This window comes from Ambystoma mexicanum, chromosome 7q (assembly GCF_040938575.1).
Source record: "Ambystoma mexicanum isolate Mex_15411 chromosome 7q, UKY_AmexF1_1, whole genome shotgun sequence".
In the NCBI taxonomy this organism is placed as follows: Eukaryota; Metazoa; Chordata; class Amphibia; order Caudata; family Ambystomatidae; genus Ambystoma; species Ambystoma mexicanum.
In genome coordinates, this window is record NC_090941.1 from 1,010,683,140 (window position 1) to 1,010,706,917 (window position 23,778).

The window sequence follows — 23,778 nt, forward strand, 5'->3', positions numbered from 1 at the left end:
TAGGGCTCCTGGGGTTATGCTCAGGAGTTTCTCTTTCCCAGCGAACCTCATCTCTATCCGCCCCTTCTTCCTGTTGCAATGCAAGAGCCTGCGCTTTCAGTTCCTCAGTTAAGGCCTTACTAGACTCTATCAGTCTCTCCTGCATGGCTACCTGTTGCTGGAGCCTATCATTGTGCTGACAGAGAGCCTCATTTTCTCTCTGTGCCTCCTGATTGGTCCTAGAGTACTGGGCCAGTCTATGCTGCAGGAGGGTTACCTCCTCAGTCCCATCCCTACTGGCCTGCTCCTTTCTTGCCAGAGCCTCCTCCACCCTCCTGGTGTGATATAGCAAGCCCTGCTGCTCTTTTTGGAGGTCACCCAGCCCCTGGAGGGCCATATGACTTTCTTCAATTTTTCTTTTTAAATGGCAGACTTCCTGGCCTAAGGTATCCCTTTCCTGACCAAGAGCCTGCATTTGTGACGCCAGGTCGTCCCTCTGCCTTTGAAAGGCACCAGCTTTCTGGCGTTCTTCATCAAACTCTGCCTGGGTATCCAGGTCTTTCAAAATCAATTTATTGCTTTCCTCTTTCTCTCTGTCTAGTTGGATTTGCAGGGTGGCTACCTGCTCTCTGCATGCCCTGTTGAAATTGATATGTTGCTCCAGCTTTTTCTGGCTCTGCAGTAAAGAGTCCAAACTGTCTTGGTGCTCCTTCTGCAAAGCCAGAATTCTGGTATCCTGGTCTGTCTTTTCCTGTTGCAGTATATCCATGTCCTCTTTTATTTTAATGATATACTGCCTACTATCATTTTCTGACTCCTGGCTCCTCTGCAGCCTCTGCTCAGAAGAGACCAGGTCAGATTGGGCCTTTTCTAACGCCATTTGTTGCCTATTTGCCAGATCTTGGCCTTCAGCACATTTGTCCTGCATGGCTCCCATATATAGATACAAATATGCCGCTATCTGGCAATCTTATTATGTTCATCTTTGGCTTTAGGGGCCATATATAGTTCACTCAGGGCCACATGTAGGGGACCCTGATCTCCCCATATATCTGACCCTGTTTCAGTGACCTGTTGCGCGATTGCCTGCAACCAGACCGTTTGGTCCTGATGAGTCCACTCACCTCTCACAAATAGCTTATGTAAGAAGTGCTCTCTGGCTATTTTCATATCTACTAAGGTCATCATTCTGGAATTTGAGTTCCTTCCTGACTTACAGAAGTTTGTATTTTATTTTGCAAAACAGACCGTTTCCTTAGAGCGTTCCTTTGAGGGATGCTTTCACAGTGTAAAACAGCGTGGTGATCTAACCGGATATGTGTATCTGGTCAGTTTGCACACTGTATTAATCTGCACAAGTGGTAAATCTAACCCAGAATATCCCGGCTCCGAGCCCCCACTTTTGTAAGCGATATTCAATCAACACTACATCTAAGTCAATGCCTAGTGTGGGATGCTGAGGAAAACCCTTATTGATGTATTTTTATATCCAGTTCAGTACTCTGGATGACAACCCTTGTATAACACCCCCCTCTTAGAATCCCCCTGACCCCACTGAGCCAAGAAGTAGGTTTGTTTTGCAAATTAAAAGGTTTATTTGAAAATGTAAACAATATATATATATATATATATCACACTTCTATAAATAAATTGATAATGGATATTACACTTGTGAATATGAGCAGTAGTCAGCAAGAGGTAACTTATGAATAGGAACAGAAGAATAAGGTGGGAAAGAATGCTTTATATGGTTCAAGGAAACGCAAGTTGGAATAAAATGCAGTACAGAAATAACTTGTTATGATTTTAGCAAAAGGTAATATGATCACTTTTTCTTTTGACAATTCACTCCCCCCCTATGCAATACAAGAAATGGAAGGGGAGCACACAGTCTTCAAGAATCCCAACAAATCACACTTTATAATGCAATACACAGTTCCAGTTCTCCCAGCAAGCTTAGAGAAAACAGGGATGAGTTTTAAACACAGGCAAATTCCTTTAATGTGGTTTTCAAGGAAGTGAAAAGGTGCTAAAATTGCTTTTAATTCCCTCTAGAGGTTCAGGGTAGGTGATGGCTACTTTATATTAGTTCAGGCTCACTTTAACAATACTCTATGAATGATTAGCAGATTGCAAACGAATTTAAGCAAAGAGAAGCAAAAAGCTGCTGATTTCTACAGATGAAGAAATCGTGCCAAATCGCAAATCGCGGTAAATTTCGCAAGTGCGTGTCTCGCGATTACGGAAAAAGTATAGGGAGTAGGAAGTCGGCTCTAGGTTCGTTGGAAAGCCTAGATTCTAAGCTCTCAGATGAAAGTTAAATCTCGTTCCTACAAACGGTTCCGGAGATACGGATGATTTAATAAAGGTAGATTTTCGGATTTAAAGTAAAACTCAAAATGACAGGTGACAGCTTGCAGCTGCAGAATTGACAGGTGACAGTTGTGCAGCTTTAAAAATGACAGATGACACGAATTCTAGGAGGCTGTTCTAATTAGGTTAAAATAGCTTGAATTAGATTATTTTAACTAAGAGATTGGGTTCTGCACAGTTCTGGCGGATACTCACTCCTAATTTTGAAATGAATGGGCCTCATCACGGATCTGGTCAACTGGACTGGACTTCGGTTCTCTCTGCTCGGCGGGTCAATCAGGCACTGGTTCTGCTCACAGCGATCTGGATCTCTGGTTCTGCTCACAGCGGTCTGGGTCACTCTGGATCTCTGGTCTGGTCTCTGGCAATTGTTCTTGGCAAAGAATTCAAACAGCTCGCCCGGCTGTGGAATAGTTTGCAAATGATTTTAAGGATGCTGAGGCCTGCTGAGAAGAGTTCTCAGTTTGTGGGTTTAGGCCCTTGCTTTAAGTTCTGAAGTAAAGTTCTGGTCCTTAGAGATTGATGGATGTGAAGTCTGGAGTCTCCCGGCAGAGCATCCCGCAGAAAATGGAATTGAATCTCTCTACCTGTCCCAGCAGTCTCTTTTTATGTGTTTTGGAAGTGGGTGTGTGCGTGGCATAACTGAGCCTGCCCCTCTCTACTTGTCATTGGACAGTTCCTCCTCTCTCCTTTGATTGGGGGAAAGAAATGTGAGTCAGAGTGATAAGGTCTGTTTATGGGTCAGAGGATCCTCCCCTGGTCAACTGCACACAAATCTATTTCTGATCCAAATACATATTTATCTATGTACCATTTCTCTCATATTATAGGTCCAGTTAACATATTTTCTGTAGCACCAAACCATCCGATCCCTGTCTTTGTACGATGTCGTGTCCACTGATGACAGAATTCTCCCCTTTTCATCCAGATAACGACCTCTAAACCTTTCCAGATTTTACACAAATGTGCACCAGGGATATGGGTTTCAGATGATAAAGTGTCAGATTTTTAACATGCAGACATTTGGAGTAACAACCCTTTTTCCGCTACTATCCCCAGGAACATACCACAGGGTCCTAACACCTCTTAAAATGTGCACCGAAAAATCACAAGAATAATGGTATTATTTATATAATTTTGACCAGTCCGCACTATGAGTTATCTATCTTTTTAAAATTATGCCCTGGTCAAAAAGGGGTGTGACTTCCCACATCACAGGGTGGAATAAGTGGTTTATCCACTTCCCCCAAGCTCAGCTGCTAGCAGAGGCACTGCCCCTCCCAGTTTCCCCCAAGAGTAAGCCACTTTACGGCCCCCCCAATATAACATTTGCCTGAGTCCATTGTTCAGTTTCCTGCAGTCCCCAGCTGCCACTCCCCTTTCAATCAACAGGGCCATGTAACCTCCTTTTTTTTTTTTTTTTTTTATTATTATTTTGGTATAGCTGAAAACATCAGCTTTTCAAAAATTATTGCCATATAAAAAGAATCATTACAATATAAAATTGTTAACACAGTATAGACATACATACAATATCAACAAGCCACAAAATCAACAAAAATCAACATAAAGGAGAAGAATGACCGGAAGAAGCGGGGTTAAAATTAGACCTATGAATTAAAATTTGGATTCAATGTGACAGTATACTTAGATCTATAGAGAATAGATGCCATATTAGTAACAGTAGTTGTAACAATACTAGTTCACATATATGGAGGTAAGTACCCACAAGAGGGCTATTTTAGATCAATATCTCATCGGGTAAAACTGCCTCTAAAAAGTGAGTTATGGCCTTCATTACTGAAAATCTAACATCCTTAAATAAGATACTCCATATCTCATTGTCATTCTTCTCCATGTACATAGATAGTAACTTACTAAAATGTCTATCACGAATGGCTATTAAATTTGGGCATGACACAATTATGTGTTGCAGAGTTTCCTTTACATTGTGTTTCTCACAGAAACGGCAAAAGTGGAGGTCTGCTGGGATAGATTTGCGTCTAACCAGGATTTCTCTCGTCAGCCATAAATTTAGTCTTGTCCGCAAAAATTTGTTGCGTATGTGTGCAGATGGACATTTCATAAGATAGCCTGCCGCTTGACCTCGACATTTAATACCAAAGAGGTTAGGATCGAAATCTCTATATTTTACGCAAAGATCGTAATTTATAATCCAATCCCAGTCAAGGAACTTTCTTTTTGCTTGTGCCGGATGATCAATAAGAAATTGTAAGGAAATATTTGCTCCAACTAAAGTGTCCAAAACAGTATTTCTCCATTTTAGTGAAAAACCAGATGTGGACCCAGATAGATGTCGAGCGACCGTACTCAGAATATTATTATTGGTCAAGCCGAGGAGGCTTTTGCGAAAGAAGGCACACATTCTCCATTTAGCTCTACTATGGAGAGAATTCAATCCCAATTCAAAACGTAGTATTGGAAGCGGTAAGCAATTTGGAAGCCGCAAGACCTTTTTCCAAAAGGTGGCCTCCAATCTGTTCCACATACTATCCCTGGCATACAGTCTGGATTCGGCACCATAAAGTAAAATGGGGACAACCTTTTGTTCATAATACATCAAGATGTGTTCTAACGTAAATTTCCCAAATTTATAAAGTAAAATTTTCGCTTGGGATGTCAGACTTAGCAGTTTCGAGTCTAACATATGTAGCAGTTTCCCATCACTAACCGTGTTTTGTATAAAGACACCGAGATATTTATACTCCAGAACAATGTCCATTGTTTGTTGTTGAAAAGACCAAAATCCCTTGTAGGATTTCCGTCTAGTGGTAGGACTGCAGACCATAATCTGGGATTTGGTTAGATTTACTATTAGATCATTTGCCTCTACATAGGTTGCCAATGCAGCTAAAAGATTTTGTAAACCTATCGGGGTCTGGGAAATCAGTACCAAATCGTCTGCATAGAGCAGCCAAGGGATACGTTGGCCCCCTAACTCCGGAGCATCTACTGTAATTCCTCGAAATGATAAACCCAAATCTAAGATGAAAAGATTGAACAATGAGGCTGCTAGTGTGCAGCCTTGCTTTAAGCCAGTACAGGTAGGGAAAGAGGCGGACAGAAGTCCCTGCATTGAGAGTCGTACTCTCATGGTAGTATCTGTATGTAAATGGATAATTAAGGACAAAAGTGAGGATGGGCAGCCAAGATCTTTTAGTTTGGTAAAAAGGAGATTTCGGTTTATGGAATCAAAAGCAGAACTAAAATCAATAAACGCGAAATATAAAGTTTGATTTCTGGATGCGTATTGGGACTTTAACATATTAATGGTGATAATATTCGGGATCGTCCCCAGGCCACTTACAAAGCCAGATTGGTACGGATCCCTTTTAGAATTCCCCTTTATCCATTTGTTAAGATCTCGCAATATGAGACGAGTATAAATCTTGCCCGAGACATCGAGTAATGAAATGGGTCTATAACTAGACGGATTGGCACGGTCGCCCTTCTTATATATTGGGATAACAACAGATCGTCTCCATGATATCGGGATTTTTTGTGACGTGTTAATAGATTCAAACATGGTAAATAGTATATCTGACCATATGTTGGGAAATTGTTTAAGATGTGCATTTGATAGGCCATCAGGGCCAGGAATTACTTGCAAGATTGATATAATTCAAGATATCATCTTTATCAAAATGCAGATAAAACGGGTGATTAAACTTTAGTTCCGGAGCAAAGATATGAGGTCGCGGAGTTGCAAGTAGGTCCGAATAATAGCTTACCCACGCATCCTCTGTTACATCGTTTATTTGACGGGCAACCTGATGGCCTAATGTAAATTGATTTATAATGTACCATGACTGAGCAGAGTTCTTGGCTGCCAAGGATGCTAACATATTACTCCCGTCTGTTTGGTAAAGTTTGGCTTTTATTCCCCTTACCCAATTTCTATAGCCAGTTTGTATACGTAGCAAAGCAGCCCCACGGAGATGTGATGGTAATTTTAACGCTTGCCTTTTTTCCGCACGTACCCTAGATTTTCTAAGTCTTATTTCATGGTTGGGGGTATGCAAATGCGAAGTTTGTTTATGGTTATAAGTGGTAGAGCTTGTTTGAAAGAGCTGCATAAGGTCTTCAAAAATCGTGTCTGCCGTCAGATGGTTTAAGTCATTATTATTTAGTTTGTCATGATATCGTGCCGAGAAGGCCTTCAGAGACTGCTCCGTCCACTTTAGTCGGTTTCTAGCAGGATTTATTTCATACGTTCCCTTAAGAAAGGCAGAGTGTGGTTTGGAGATAGGCATATTCGAGCTGAAGGTGGTACACAGGATATTATGATCACTCATCTCTGATTCTATTATTTGAAAAGATGTGACCATATTTGACATATACATGTTAACATACGTGAAGTCAATAATCCCATGACTACGTGCTCGATGCCACGTGACTCTAGGTGGTATGTCTTGTGAATATGCGCCGTTCAACATGTGGAGATTCCGTGATTTAGTAAATAATAGCCACTTGTCCAAGCGTTTTTGTTCAGAATTAAGAAAGGGGCCCAAACAATGTAGGTTCAAATCACCCGCTAAATAGATCATGTCTATGGCTCCATCCATCATAATTATATCAAAGGCCTTAGATATGGCTTCCATAAAGGAATCATCCGAAATGCCAAGAGGGTTCCAATAAACATTAATAATGGCACAAATGTGTCTTTCACATACAATTCTGGTCATTTGTATGAAGTTGTTTGGGCAGTACCATGGAAAGATTTTTAGGCCGGACGACTGTTTAACAGCCGTTAACAAGCCAGAGGTTGGGCGACCCATTTGGTGCTTTACAGCAGGTAATATACATACATCGTAATTGTTCCAAGACGGTGATGTAACCAACCATGTTTCTTGCAACAATATAACATCATACTTCAGCAGATGGGAAGAGTAATTATTCAGTAAATGCTGATTCCCTCTAGAGTTCCAACTAGCAAAGACTAGTTCTAATATGAGGAAAGATGAATGCTAAGGTTGCTTGCTCTGATTTTGACATCTACAAGATTTTCCGGAGCAAGCTTGATGATTGTTGGAAGGTTTGTTTTGGGGGGCATCTATACACCTAGGAGCTCTATCTAGAGCATCAGGGGTGAGAAACACCGTGAAACCAAGCTCATCAATTTGTGATTTCACGGTCCATATGGTGTTCAGAACCACCCTTGAGTTAATCCATAGGTTTACAACAGACTGATTAGAGGAGTCTGGAAATTCCACAAGATCTATATCTATGGAACTAATGTCATCAAGCTCTGGAACCTCGCGAAATATCGAGAGAACAGAAGTCCGATTTAAATTATACTGCTTAGCCGGCAATGGCTGACAGCTAAGAGTCAGACAATGAATTGCCGGTCGCTTTAAATGTTTGGTTGTTAGTTTTTGTTTAGCTGGTACCAATAGCTCATTAAGGTTTGTACAGGAACTAGTCTCTATTTTAGATTGTTGGGCTAATTGAGGGGCGAAAGAGGTTTCCAGGAACTTGGCGAAGGTGGATTGTAGAATTCGTTCTATATCACCAAGTGATTCTGTTTTAGTGTTACCAGTTCCGCCCGGACATATAGGGACAAAATTACCAGCAGTGACTGTGTCCACAAAGCCAGGAGGGCTGGGTTTTTTCAAAATTGGAGTTACCACTGGCAATGGTTCACTAGCCGAGATGAACGGCGCAAAAGTCACGTGTTTAGGGGTTATTTTGGAGGATAGGTATTCGTCAACTGCTCTTCGTATCTCTTTCCCCATATACTCATGGTCTGGTTTCTGTGCCACAGGAGTTTTACCCATGAGACTACTTGTAATTAAGTTAGATGCACTATCCTCTTCACCACTAATGTTGCCCATCTTTGGTTTAGTGAGTTCTGTATGTGACAACTGCTCAGCCACACTGATCAATTGGCTTAAAGGACTATGTGCCAAGGAAGAAGCAATGGGAGTTGGCTGTAGCTTAGCTTTCCTTACAAGTTGTTGTGAATATTTTCTTGTGATGGCTTTAGATGCCAAAATGCAAGAAGATGCTGGCGATGATAATTTGCTAATAAAAGCTTTGGTTTGTGAAGTGTGAGGTGCTACAGATTTAATATTTTTCGGTTTTTTTTCCTGTTTTAGCGCACAAGGCTTTTTAGGCAGTGGATTCTGGGGCTTCTGAAGATCGGGCACATTAGGTTTAGGGCCAAAAAGGGAATACAAAGGTCTCTTCTGCCAATCAGTTTTAGTCACGACTGCCTTTTCCATCGTGTCAACTATGGGTTCGGGTATAAATGGTATAGGTTGATAGACTTGATCCCTGGGTTCAGCCAGGTACGAGGTCTGTGAAAATACAGACCTCTTACCATTTGTGACATCGTCAGGCTGGCCCAGGCTCCCAAGTCTATTGAAAATTACAAATTGATTGTCAAGCAACAGATCAAGCTGGTTTGATTGTGTTTCTGCTTTTACAACTAGCACTTCAAACAATTTAGCAAGGGCTAAAATAGCATTATTCATAGATGTAAGTGCTATGCTAGTACTGACAGTCTGAGAATCAAGGCCGCCAGTAGTAGCAGGATTTTTTTCCGGCATTTTTCTGGGAGTCGGGGCTATAAAGGACAGATTTGCAACTGAGTTTGAGGCGCTAACATTTCTAAATAGCACAGGAGATTTTGACAAATTAGCCAATGAGACTTGAGATGACTCAATAGAAACAATAGTGTCCAAATTAATTACAGGTATGTCCTGAACAGCTGGGTTCAGTAGTGGATTATCAATTAATGGGTCATCAGAATGCAAAGCTGCGACACCAGTTAACACATTTGTCAAAATGGCACTATCAGTTAAAGAAACATTTTCTTTCGCAAAAGTAACAGATTGGCCAGACATTGTACCGGTTTTTAGAGTCTCACCAAGTCTGGCATCTATCTCAATGGCTGGGTGCTCCTTTTGACAACTTAAACACTTTGCAGACATACCAGATTCTAGCTCCAACTCATGCTTAGTATTTTTCTGGCTCAGAGAGGTCGTTTTAGGCTGGTCTGAAGTGGTTTCTACAGCGTTTTCAATAGGGCATAGGTTAATTTCAGTGCCACTAGGATTTCTACAAAAGGGACGAATATCCATTTCTAAGAGCATCTCAGATCGGCTCTTAATAGTGGCCATGGTGCAAGACCTCGGTGTAGAACAAAGTCGTGGTTTTTTTATAGGTATAGAGTGAGGAATCTGGGAGCTGCTTGAGCCATTGAACCTATGCAGCTCAGTAACTGGAGGCATACCGGTTGTTAAAGATTTCATGTTACGTTTCATAGTCAACGGTAAAGAGGTACTTACTAGGTTGGGGCTCAATAAAGAATAGATAAACTACTAAATGAACCAATATGCCGCAACACAGGGGGTCTTAGAGGGACTTACTGGAGAGTATCCTCGCCACCATACGCTTAACAGCCGCACAACAGCACAGTTAGCGGCCTTGTCCCCGCCGGGCTTATCGCCGCAAGGGTGGCTGCCTCTGCCTTTTCACGGCGAGGAAAAGTCACGTGATGGATCACGTGACCTGGAAAGCTCCGCCTCCTCCAGGAAGCGGAATGAGTCCAGCAAGAGCCCTAGAATGCTCGCAGTGCCGGAAGGATGGCTGCAGGCACGTTCGCTTTGAAAGTTAAATCCTTTTCCGAGTAATACACTCGGCTCGGGCGGCTGCCTCTGCCTTTTCACGGCGAGGAAAAGTCACGTGATGGATCACGTGACCTGGAAAGCTCCGCCTCCTCCAGGAAGCGGAATGAGTCCAGCAAGAGCCCTAGAATGCTCGCAGTGCCGGAAGGATGGCTGCAGGCACGTTCGCTTTGAAAGTTAAATCCTTTTCCGAGTAATACACTCGGCTCGGGGCGGCTGCCTCTGCCTTTTCACGGCGAGGAAAAGTCACGTGATGGATCACGTGACCTGGAAAGCTCCGCCTCCTCCAGGAAGCGGAATGAGTCCAGCAAGAGCCCTAGAATGCTCGCAGTGCCGGAAGGATGGCTGCAGGCACGTTCACTTTGAAAGTTAAATCCTTTTCCGAGTAATACACTCGGCTCGGGCGGCTGCCTCTGCCTTTTCACGGCGAGGAAAAGTCACGTGATGGATCACGTGACCTGGAAAGCTCCGCCTCCTCCAGGAAGCGGAATGAGTCCAGCAAGAGCCCTAGAATGCTCGCAGTGCCGGAAGGATGGCTGCAGGCACGTTCGCTTTGAAAGTTAAATCCTTTTCCGAGTAATACACTCGGCTCGGGCGGCTGCCTCTGCCTTTTCACGGCGAGGAAAAGTCACGTGATGGATCACGTGACCTGGAAAGCTCCGCCTCCTCCAGGAAGCGGAATGAGTCCAGCAAGAGCCCTAGAATGCTCGCAGTGCCGGAAGGATGGCTGCAGGCACGTTCGCTTTGAAAGTTAAATCCTTTTCCGAGTAATACACCTGTAACCTCCTTTTTGTGGGGCAGCAGAATGCAGCCAGGCCTGGGAACACAGCTGTTGATCCAGTTTCAACTCCTGTCGGGGGTAGTGTCAGGCAGAATCCAGTTTCATTAAGCCAGGTTTCAGCTAAATGTCACTTTTTGTTCCCAGTTTTCTACATTCAAATCAAACTGACAATTTTTACACATGCAGCTAGAGTGCTGATTCTAAGTTCAAAACTGTGACATTTCAACAGTTACAAACTATGTGACACTCAAAAGTTGGTCCCTCATTTAATTTAAACATTTCGATTTTAGTGGTTTTCAGTTCAGTTTAACTTAAGCTGCTGACCTCCACAGCTCAGCCAGTTTTGTTATGAACATGGTTTTGGGCTTTTTTTCTTTCCAGATTTTGTATGCACACAAAACTTCATTCTGCCAAATGTCTGCTGGTGTTCAGTGAGATTTTTGAATATCCTGCAATGTTTGAAAGCTTGCATTCAGAGAAACCAAGGTGATTTCAAAGGGCTTTTTAAGCTAACAGGCTATGCTGTTTTTCCTTTGGCACACATTCCACTCATGGCACCCCTGGCCCATCACGCTCGCACTGGTGGGTGGAAGGTTAGGCGACCATTTTGGTGTGCGCACAAACTGCGCGGTTCTCCTATTCTGGTGTGAATGTGGGTGGCGATAGCTCATCCCCACATCCACCCAGTCTATTGATTTAGTTTGTTCTGGGATAGAATAATGGGCGGCGACAGCTCATCCCCACATCTACCCAGTCTATTGATGCAACAAGGGTCAAAACCCTTGACATACCTCTGCTATCAGTATAGTTCTGCAAGCAAGTAGATTCAAATTAAAGCAAGGCGTACAAAGCTTACTCATTGGTGGATATAAGACTGCTCAAAGCAGAAGTGCTACATACAACACACAGGGGATATTCACATGAGAGAGCAAATGAAAGCAGAGGCAAATGATGGGGGTTGTGTGGAGAACAGAGCTCATAGGTTTATGTGTTGCTAGAAGGCAATCATACTAATTCTTAGTGAAGTATTAATTACACCCTGGTGTTAAAATGAAGCCAAGTGAATTGAGTCAATGTGCTTTTACGCTTGAGAATCTGGTAATGGGATGTAGAATTAGCGGTACAATAATTGTCCGTTTTGTGAGCTGTGATGGGGCACAGTCTTGAGACCCTGTTTCCAAATAGATTGCACTGGCGAATGGTCAAGTCTCACTAGGATTATTCATAGAACAGAAAACTAAGGCCTGCAGGGAGCCTAGTTTGTTTTATGCTCCTGGGATTTCTCAGTTTAGGAGTTATTGAGTAGACAATCTTGTGATATATAGAGATATAATGATATATGTTCCTTTAACTGAGTAGGAACTTGACTGTGAGTACACACGGGACCAGAGCACACATTTACTCAAGCATGTAAAAGTAAAGCTGTCACATATACATTTTGAAATTGGCATTTTTGTTAAAAGATTGCCCTGGCAGGTCATAAACTGTAGTTTCAGTGAAAGACCAAGCAAACATTAGACAGCCAAATTGGGCATGTATATGACAGACAGCATAAAAACCCTTGTAACACAAAAAGACAAATATATAGCTCCTAAATCCATACAACCTGGTAGTGCTGTATATATATTTTTCACTTTTATGATTCCGCTTTCCCAGCAACAAAATAAAGGGCAGTTCAATTAATCATCTCCTTCATTGGGAAGGGGACACAAACATAAAGGGCCTCATTACTGCTGCATTTAAGGGCTGCCCCTATCATGATTTGGGCGCTAAATGGGCTGTTTTACCTCCAGCTTTTCTCTGGAGGTGAAAATCCCATTTAGCGTCCTGTTTTCAGTGGTATTACCGCCAGCTGTATTAGCCTGCAGTATTAGCCCAATGGGTAATGGGGATTTACTGTTAATGCCCAACCCGTGATCCGGCCGTAATACCGTCAGACTGGTCAGTGCTAAGGCTATTAGAGTCGGGCGGTATCACAGCCGGGATACATCCCAACTCGTGATGAGGCCCAAAATCTTTACATATGCCCTATGGTGTTGTGAAGAGCCAGGAATGAGACGCGGACACACAGGATTCATAGTGGTTGCAATGAACTTTTATTTAGATCATGAAAGGGTTGGAAAATGCCCCTCTGTCTCTATTCTAGGAGGTATTTCCTTACCTTAACCAAAAACTAAAGGTCTGCCCTGTGTCAAGAAGTCCAAAGCAAGATCTCCTGTGTCTGAAATCCTATCATAGCCCTCACATTCTAAAGTAATTTTAAAGTGCTATGGGTATTTGGCCTTGAAAGTGCACAAATGTTCTCTAACAAACGTTCCAAATGAATAATGTTCACGGTTTCTCTCCACCAAAACAACAGTTCCAAAAGGATCACCAAAATCTTTATAGACCAAGAGGATAACACGCTCCTTTTGGTATTACCATCCACTCCTGAGTAAATGACTCCCTTCCACAGGTCTTTTCTCTCATTCAATGTAATTTAAAATCCTGAGGCCATGTACCTTCCCTGGGATTCTCTCTTCAGGATACCACAACCTGGGTGCGGATCGCAGACTCACAGAACACATGGTGTACTTCCCTGCCAGGTTCTTTTCCACATTCAATGTAATTCAAAGTCCTAAGGGCATGGGTCCTCCTTAGGATTCTACCACAATTTGATTGTGTGTCCCAGACTCGCAGAACATTTGGTATACTCCCCTGCCAGGTTATTTTCCACATTCAATGTAATTCAAAGTCCTAAGGGCGAGGGTCTTCCTTAGAATTCTTCTTCATGCAGTTCACTTTACAGACTTAACTTTTCCTGGTATATTCTCCTGCCAGGACTTTCTTTATGCAGTTCACTTTACAGACGTGGCTTTCACTGGTACACTCTCCTGCCAAGACTTTATTTGTCGGTTATGCTCTCCTGCCAGGACTTTCTTTATGTAGTTTACTTTACAGATTTGTCTTGTCTTTGCCTGGTTTACTCTCCTGCCAGGACTTTCTCTCTTTCATTCTTTCTTTCAACCACAAAAATACATTTGTCTAGTATTTCTTTATGGACTTTGGTTTCACAATGTCAGTTCACTATTTGCTTGACTTTGTTCCACTTGGTCTGTGAGGCGTCATACACCCTTAAACAACCCGGTATCCCATTTGCTTTCCCTGGGCTTAGCAGGTGATTTCAGTGTCTCTTCGTCTGCGCCTTCATCAAGGTGCTGCCCCAATGAGCGTCCTGCCCATCGCTTCATCCTTGCTTTGTCCTTTTCTGTTATGCGCGGTTCCCCCACGGTCTTGGTCTGTCAAGCAATGAGTCTCTGTCCTTGCACTGGCTGGTGGGATGTTCTGTCAGCTGTTCGGTTCTCAGTCCCTCTGTTGCCCTGCACGTCTCTGTCTGCCACCGGCAACATATCGGAATGTCTCCTCTAACCCAGTCCACTTTAACACTGCCTACATCATTCTCCGCAGGGACACCATCTGACGGTTTGCTCCTAGCGGATACCTCAGCGTTCATGCAAACTGCATTTCTTTTGCGCCTCCCTCTCAGCTGTTTCGCCTTCTTTCAAAGCTGCTTCTCCATCAAGTACTGCGACACTTCCTTCTCCTCTCTCATTTCGGCTTCAGCAGTGTCGGCTTTAAACTTCCAGGCACCATGCAGCAGCTTCCAAACACTAGATGGCTTTGTTGACTTGCTGTTTCTCGTATTCCTCATTACTCCCTTCCTCCTCCTCCTCCTCTCAATACTTCTAAAGAAGAAGTATACAGGGAATGGGTAATTCTTCTCAGTGACCGGCTGTACTTCAGTTTGGCAATATGCCATAAGCCCTTGGGGGCTAGCAGGAAGTAAAGAATGTTGTAGAATAGCTGAGGTATATCATGTCTCAACTGATGATGCCTGTCTCTCTCCCTAAGGGTCATCCCCGCATGTGATCATCCCTCGCATAGCCACCCCAAGGGTCAGGATCAAGTAGAGACTGCCGTCCCCTGGCCACATGAGGAGAGGCTGCCTACGGGGAGGCTGTCATCAGATTCATCACAGTGTACAAGAAAGCAATTCTATGAATTAATAGAGAAGGCAATTTCATGTGTAACTTACCCTATGATATTATGACAGCCAGGAAGGTTTGAAGTTGAACCTTTGTAAATGCAATGAGAAAATATTCAGTAGAAAGCAGGTGCATCCAATGTCACATGCACCATTGCTGAAACATGGAACATGTACAATCCCGAATCATTTACATATCAGATGCAGAAACATTTGCCAAGCACAAAAGTGTGAAAATGTTTACTGTGCAATTTTTGAAAACTCCTATCTCCTCTGTTGCAATATGTATTGTTCTCTTAGGAGACACTATAGTTGTGCAATAACAGCATCAATATGCATAATACTGTGCCTATGGGAATGTCTTTGCCTACCCTTTTCTGAGCCCGTGCTAAGACGGTGAGCAGAATTCACCTGCAGCTCAGACCATGGTCTATCTTACAGCCATCCAAAAGAGGCAAAGTAATTATTGAAAACCATTCACAACCCAACCATGGTGAAGAAGCTATATGCTAATCAAATGAGGCAAGACATCTTGGAACCTCAAAGAGAGATGCCAGAAGCAGGAGATGGTGACCTGGACACACGCCGCCCTGCTATTGGTCCAATTGAACAGAGTGGCGAAAGAGGACTTGAAATGCAGGATTCCAAAATGTGTGTAGGAGATTCAGACTCACAATCACGAATGAATTCAAATCTTGATTTAAGTGTGGAAAGTAACCCTTTAGCCCGTATAAATGCAGGTGTGCCTAGTACATCTAACACTAATGCCAATAAGGTTTATCAAAATGATGATAAAAATGCAAACATGGGTACAGTAATGCAAAATGTGATCTCAAGTACCATAGCTGTAAACTCCTCAGATTCAAAGGAAGAGGGATTTAGTTCAGGATGTGACAATGAGGATGTTTTACAATGAGATCCAGGTGATGGCTTCTTAGAAATGTTCATGCAGGATGCAACAGAATAATAAATTACATAATGCAGAGATGTAATCAAACTGGAATACAAGGCAAAGTTGAGAATAATAGCATAGCAAGCCTATCACATTTATCTAGTAGCTTTAGAGAAGCCTTTTGTGCCTCCAGTATAGGTAATGTGTAACACACTGCGTGAAAACACATCGGGAAAACATATGTCAGACAGACAAATGTGATGCTTGTAGAAGTAAGAAATGCATAATACATATTAGAATTCCAAAGTGGAGAAGCACCAAGAAAGCACTAATGAACAGAGTGAGTACAGCTATGTACCGCAAAAGATGTTTCGATTGAAGAATGCCTAGAAAACAGGTGCCATTGTTCAAGGAGAGAAGTAGTAGGAAGTGACAACAGAAACTGTGGAAGCAGAAAAAATTATTGTTTCCATTCTTCTATTCATGGCGTCTAGGGGAGATGCTCTTACCCCCGCAGGGCAGAATGGGGTGAAATATCACCCTATTCTGCCCTGCGGGGGTAAGAGCAACAGGTGAGAAACCATCTCATTTCAGAATATCCATTCATAATAGTATAGCTAGCATTGGCTTTAAAATGGCAAACAGAATATAGTGCCCTGAAGGGGACAAGCAATATAATATAAGCATCTTCCTATATTGTATCTTGCGAGGTTATATTTAAGTATAGGTAGAGATAGTAGTAGTGTGATACATGTGTAAGGGCAGTCTAGACTGCAATACTTAGAATAGCAACAGCAGTGCTAAAAAGAGCAAAGGTATAATCAAAGCACTTTAATGCTCCAAGGGACTCCTAGAGGCCTATATTAGGTAAATGTAAATTCACCCGTCTGGCATCAGGTGTTAGGGAGAATTCTCCAGAATGGCTAATTTCCCTTACCTACTGAGTCCCTCAGCAGCTTCGCTGGATTTCTAGGATTTTATTTTTTACCTGGTAAGAGTGTGAGCCTTTTTTCCCACTCTTACATGTGTTTTGCTGTGTGTGTTTTAACATTCTTGTGTTCATAGACTGTGGAGCCTCGCCTACTCCATAGGCATCATCTATTTAAACTGTGTGTTACACAGCACCTTCAGTGCAGTGACACACAGTTGTCTTTTAGACTTCCCAACTCAGACTCCATTTTCTGGGACTGACTACTGTCTCCCAGAACATGTAAAGTTGCCATTGACTTTATTAGTCTATTTAAAATCCACAGACCCAGTGCAAACTATCTTACATAGAGTACTGGAAAGGGTTAATACTTATCCCTTTTTGTCTATTTCTCTTGGAGCCTTGTTCCGCTCCCTTTTCATTAAGACTTGGCTGGTGGCAGTGGTAACTACCTTATTTTTCCTACCACGGTTATCTTAAAAAACCTTGGTATTGTTTTAGGCTATCTTGGTAGCCTCGAACGTAAGCCCGCTGGACCTTATATGTTTTCATACATTTCCGGCTGGGTTTATTCGCCATTTCTTTTTGAAAATGTCATTCTCGTGTTTTACTCCGCGCGTCAAACCAGGTTTGGTTCCTTTGTTCAATTGCAACAGAAACAAGTCCCAGTTTCACTGCGCCAAGTACAGCAAAATAAAAAATGGGAGCCCAAGTGATTTGTATGAAAGAACAGCCTTTAAAGTCCAAGGTTTAGTACAAGCAACAGCCTAACACGTGTTTCAAGCCTTCCACGGCTCTTCATCTGAGGCTTAATAGGGATCCTCACAACAGTTAAGGCACAATGCCGAACTCTCAGAAATACACAAGATGGGGTTACATGTGATTTCAACTAATCAAAACAAAGTGAATGAAATAATACAGAAAAAAATATATCAAATTTCTTTTATTTGTATTGGTTGGGCTCGCCCCCCATTTCCCATACTTTTAACCCCACCCTGAACCACCCCCACACTTTATAACCCCTCACCCCCAACTCATAAATATTTAATTTTAGTTTTTTTCTGTATTGTTTCATTTGTTTCTTTTTCTTCGATATGATCACTGCATACCACAAGATGGGCACGTTCAAATTGTGGATCTGGAAAAATATTCTTTTTCTGGGAGATATTATATAGGATGGAAGCCTGCTGTTGTTCCAAGAGCTTAAAACTAGATACAACCTCCCTGTGACCACATTCTACCATAATATGGAACTTACCCATGCTCTGAAATGCGACATAAGGGACATTCATGACACTCCATCTGGAGTTTAGTCTCCTACCTGAACACATAGTGACCAAAGCTACCTGTACTTTATCTCAGGCCATAACTTCACTCACATCCTAAATGTTACTAGATCTCAGAACTAAATGGGAAACCGAAACAGGCCCCCTTGATGTGGATGAATGTGTTGAGGCGCTCATGTTCCACGCGAGGCTGCAACCTCATCCAAACTACGCCTGATGCAACTGAAGATTCTACAAGGAATCTACTATGCACACACAATGCTTTTTAGATGTGACTGGGCATGCCGCCAAGATTGTCTAAGATGGAAATCTACCGATTGCCCCATTTTGCACATTATTTGGAAGTTTTCCAAGAGATAAACTAATTGGTATAAGATTCTTGATAAATGAGCACAAAGTGATGGGCAGCGAAATACTGGCTGATCCGAATTTGTTGTCATTGGGTGTGTGGTGTGTCTCCTCCTATAATCAATATGAGAGGCTTTTCCTAATGACCGGTATGATGATTGCCAAACATGACATCACTATGCTGTGGGGAGTGAGGAAATACTGAGCTCTGCTAAATGCTTTACTGACATTGATGTATGTATGCTAGTTGGGGAATGTGTTTATAACTCCTGTGGATGCCCCTCTACATTTCAGAAGATATGGCCGGGTGGAGGAATGCATGAACAGATTGTAATCGATGTAAAGATGCGTGGGGATAGTGATTTATGACGGATTGGTAGCCCAGCTGTTGGTTGCAATGAATAGGTCATGGATGTGATGTACCATTTAATGACCTTCTGTCAAATACCAATAATATGCTTTACAAAAAATAAAAATGATGGTCAATCTGCATGGACCAGTTCCAATAAAACTTAATTTCAAGTACTAGGGCATGAATATGATTTCTTAGTTTAATAAAATTAGTAGTTGCACATACAGTGAAAAAAGGGAACAAGTGGGGGCACAATTTCCTTTCATCATTCAGTATTTCATAAACTCTCTAAGGACTCAAATAATCCACTTTTTTATGTTTCCTCTTTTTCTAGGATCAGTAATCCTTTCTTTTGAAGCTTGGAAATGTAATGTAGCAATGTATTTGCACTAATAAACAACATGACATTAATTAAATTAGATCATGTCATCATTCTATGAACCCTGTTATGAATCCTGATGTTATTGTGCTATGAGACCAGGGTGGCATTAGGCAGCTGGCACTGTAGAGTGCTGATGTTGAAGATAAACTGGACACTTAAACATTGTTGTGAAGGTGTTGGACATGGAAAAAAAACAAGCATGTAAGGAAGGCCGCCGGTAGCCCCATGATTACTTCTGAGTCTTGCATTTCAAGAATGCTCACTCATAGCTAGGCAAGGCCAACTATGGTTTGGATTGTTAAAATCATTTCTGTGTGGATGAAATGATGTTTGGGCATTTGTAGTGTAACTGTATGTCAAAACAAAAATCAAAACAAAACGGTTGTTTTGTTCATTTTCATTCCATGAGAAGAAGCTTCCCTGCTTTCAGACTTGAATTCTCTGCTTCAATAATAATGTCCTCTGCCCCCATTCACTGCTTCCTATTACCTGTGGGTAGTGAAGGACCCCCATGATCCTGGCCATTGGGACACTCAAAGAAGACATGGTTTCCCCAACGATACCAGCCAGCAGTGGGCGTGTTGGACACTTGTATCCTGGAGCAACCCGCATTTTCCCTGAGAGGAGGTCCAATACCCTTCCAATGGCTTTGCTCTCTGACATGCAGGAATCAAAAATCCGGAAACCGAGGGTGATGTTTGGCAACAGCTCTGGGGTTCGATTGATTTCTTCGGTGGCAAAAACCATGGCCAGCAAATCTCGATAATAACGGATGTTGAACCTATGTGATCAAGAAAACATTTGGTACTTTATCAATGGTATTCTAGCATCAAAAAGCTAACATATGAAATCTATCCAATGCTGTAAACTAGCTCCTCCCAATAACAATGTGTAAAAATATCCAATATTTATTATTTTTCTATTTTTTTATTAAAATGTTTTCAGTACACAGGGTACTTTTACATAATATTCAAATGCAAATCAATTTCCACATAATATCCAAATAAAATTCATTTTCGATGCAATTAAAGGTGCACACATAACATCATTCTAAATAATCGCACAATTAGCAACTCCTTTCACTACAAATTAATCGACAGTGCTATCACTGCTTACATCACAGAATGCTCTATTTGACACCCCATTTCACCCTTCCCTCTCCCACAGTGGGTACGTAGTGCAAGTTGTTGTGAATGCTCTACCTCAAGCTGAGCTACCGTCATCAATTCATCCAGTCTGGAAAAGATTACAATCAGAAACTTTACCAGAGTTAGGGTAAGTGATAGGTGGTCAGTTGTCATGAGTCTGTGCCATAGGTCAGCTGTTATAAGACATGAAAGGGAGTTGATGAAGGGCGCGAATGTTGCAATCCCCTCCTCCAATACCTTGGGGCAATGCATCACCAAATGTTGCAGTGACTCTGTTTTCCCTGCACAAAATCTGCAGAGCCTTAACTCCACTGGGATGCCAAATTGAGGCCCCACCACATTGTAAGAGGATTCAATTCAACACTAGAGCTAAATCAATGCCTAGTCTGGGATACTGAATGGAAACCCTTATTGATATATCTTTATGTCCAGTTCATGAGTTTTGGATGACTTCCCCTATATAACACCCCTCCCTTAGAATCCCCCTGACCCCCTGAGCCAAGAAGTAGTTCTGTTTTGCAAGTTTAAAAGGTTTATTTGAGAATTTAAACAATATATATATCACACTTTATAATAAATTAATATCTGATAGTACACTTAGACATATGATGTTGATCAACAATGGGTAATCTGGCACTAGCACACTTCTTTACAATCAAGGAGGAGTTAGTATAGGATGGATAAAGTAGCAAAACTACTTTTATGATTTCAAGGGAAAAGCAACGAGGAATAAAATGCAGTACAGAAATACTTGATATGATTTTAGCAAAAGATAAAATAATCACTTTTTCTCTGGCAATTCACCCCCCTCCCCTATGCAATGTAAGAAATGGAAGTAGATGGAAAGAGGAGCACACAGTTCTCAGGAATGCAATCAAATACAATACGAAATTCAGATCCCCCCCAGAAAGCTTAGAGAAAACCGGTATGAGTTTGAAAACACAGGCCCAAGTGCTTTGAATGTGGTGGCAATGAAGTGAGAAATATGCTGAAAATGCTTTTAATTCCCTTTAGGAGGTTCAGGGGGAGTGGTAGCTACTCGGGATGAGTTCAGGCTCACTTTAGCAATGATTCAGGGATGGTTCTTAAGAGGCAAACGAATTTTAGCAGTTCAGGCAAAAGCAGCTATCTTTTTACAAGTAAAGAAATTGGGCCAAATCGCAAATCGCGGCAAAATTCGCGAGTGTGTGAATCGTGATTGTGGAAAAAGTATAAGGAGTAGTTCTAGGCTTGTTGGAAAGCTTAGATCCTAAGCTTTCAGAGGAAAGTTAAACCAAGTTCGTAGCCCAAACGGTTCCAGAGATATGAACGATTTTGTAAAGGTCGTTTTTCGGATTTAAAGTAAACTCAAAATGACAGGTGACAGCTTGCAGCTTGCAGCTTCAGAATTGACAAGTGACAGTGGTGCAGCTTTACAAAATAACAAGTGACAACTTCTAGGAGGCAGTTCTGGTTAGATTAAAATAGTTTGGATTAGATTATTTTAACTAAGAGATTGGTTCTGCACAGTTCTGCTAGGTACTCACAATATAAATTTGAAATAGGCCTCGCCACGGATCTGGTCAGGTTTTGGACTGGACTCCGGTTCTGGTCTCGGCACTTCACAGTGATCTGGGTCAGCTCTCTGGTTCTGCTCACAGCGGTCTGGGTCACTCTGGATCTCTGGCCTCTGGTTCTGGATACTGCTCTGCTTTCTCTGGGTACAGCACTGCTTCTGGATCTTTCTGGCGCAGGGTTTCAGGCCAGAATCAACAGCTCAGCCCGGCTGTGAATAGTCTGCAAATGATTTTTGGGCCTGCTGACAAATACTTTTGCTTGCAGTGGGCCTTCTTGGTTCAAAGTTCTGTAGTCTCTGTTTAGCTTGGAAGTCTAAGTGTAGGATCTCTGGATGTGAAGTCGTCGGTCAGTATGCTCTGCAGCAAATGGAATTGAATGTCTTTACCTGTCCCAGTAGTCTCTTTTTATGTGTTTTGAAAATGGGGGTGTGCCTGGGCCTAGCTAAGCCTGCCCCTCTCTACTGGTCATTGGCCCAATTCTCCCCTCTCCCATGATTGGGGGAAGGAAATGTGAGTCAGAGTGATGCTGTTTTATGGCCTGCAGAAAGGACACTCCCCTGTCAAATTGCACATAAATCTATATTTGACCCAAATACATATTGCACAGATACACAGTTGTTTAAAATTACATGCACCAATCACATATCACATGAGGTATACTCTGTTCAAACTCTGCTCTTCCTGGGGGCTTGCATTCAGAAATGGCAACATTTTGCGCTTTTTAACTGGTTTTGCAATATCGGAAATTTACCCAAATTTACACACATGTGCGCAAGGAGTATGGACATTAATTGATGAAGTGTCAGATTTTTAACATGCAGACATTTGGAGTAACAACCTCTTTTCCGCTCGTAAACCCCCAGATCATACCACCGGGTCCTAAAACCTCTTAAACTGTGGGCATAAAAATCACAAGAATTATGGTATCATTTAGATAATTTTGACAAGTCCGCACCATGAGTTATACATCTTTCTTAAAATCATATTCTGGCCAACAGGGGTGTGTCTTCCCAGGTCACATGGTGGAGAAACCAGTCTATCCACTTTCTTTAAGCTCAGCCTGTCCTCAGAGGGGGCTGCCCCTCCCCGTTTCTGCCAAGAGGAAGCCACTTTTACGACGCCCCAATATAACATTTGCCTGAGTCCAGGACAGGCCTTTGTTCAACTCCCTGTAGCTGCTCCACCCCTAATCTAATCAGAGAGGTGACAACTCCTTTTGGCAAGGGGAAGAGTGGCTGAGCAGGTTTTAACTCCTGTGGGGGTAGATGTCAGGCAGAATTGGAATCTCTTTAAGCCAGTTTTAAGCTACATCTCATTTTTTTTTGTTCCCAGTTTAAATCACTTACGATTTTTACATACACATTAAATAATTACTTCCTTCAAGTCATTTCAGAATATAGTTTTATATTGTATCCACCTCTTAGCAAGTCTTTCCTTGGTCTGGTTTTGTTTCATTTGTTCAGTTTTACACAAAAGTCTGGTGGTTTTAAAACGCTGGCTTTCTGATAGTGGTGAGTACTGGTAATGCAACCATTTTTGGGATTTAAGAAAATGAATTCTCCACAGTTCTGGGTTGCTTTTGGCAATCAGCATTGCCATTCCCAATGGTTTCAGGCTACTGTGTGGGTAGCCCAATGGTGGTTTTAGGCAGTGCCCTCCTGTGCTCACAACATAGGCAAAAAATGGGTGGCAGCCTATTCTTCATGCATTTCCCTGTGCATTTTCTGGGAAGTTCTGGCCATCATGATGTTTTCCATGCCAGTACTGCACAGTTTTCCTATTCGGGCGTACATGTGGGCTTTTTGGCCATCTTGGATTTTCTAAGCCCACAGCACCAAATGTTGCAGCATGATAGCTCAAACGTGGGTCAGGACACCCAACAAAGCCCCCCCACGCGACTGCACTTTGAATTTGAGTCGATGGGGAGTCGGGTGCACAGAAGGTTTTGACCCACGCACTGGTATGTCTGCAAAATCTTCTTCCAATTCTGCAAATGGCACAGTTCAGCATCTTTTCCTCCATCCGGTAGTGATCGATCGGTTCTCCTCGCCGGTCCTGATGGGAATATTGGGCGGTA

General features: G+C 42.3%; 1 protein-coding gene across 1 annotated transcript in view; it reads right to left on the reverse strand.

Moving 5' to 3' along the window:
- The window catches only part of LOC138528106 (extracellular calcium-sensing receptor-like), a 197,502-nt gene that overhangs the window by 114,432 nt on the left and 59,292 nt on the right, over positions 1-23,778 (reverse strand). The window contains exon 2 of the mRNA XM_069639557.1: positions 19,487-19,778. Coding sequence (XP_069495658.1) covers positions 19,487-19,778 — 292 coding nt within the window. The remainder of the gene's footprint in view (positions 1-19,486; positions 19,779-23,778) is intronic.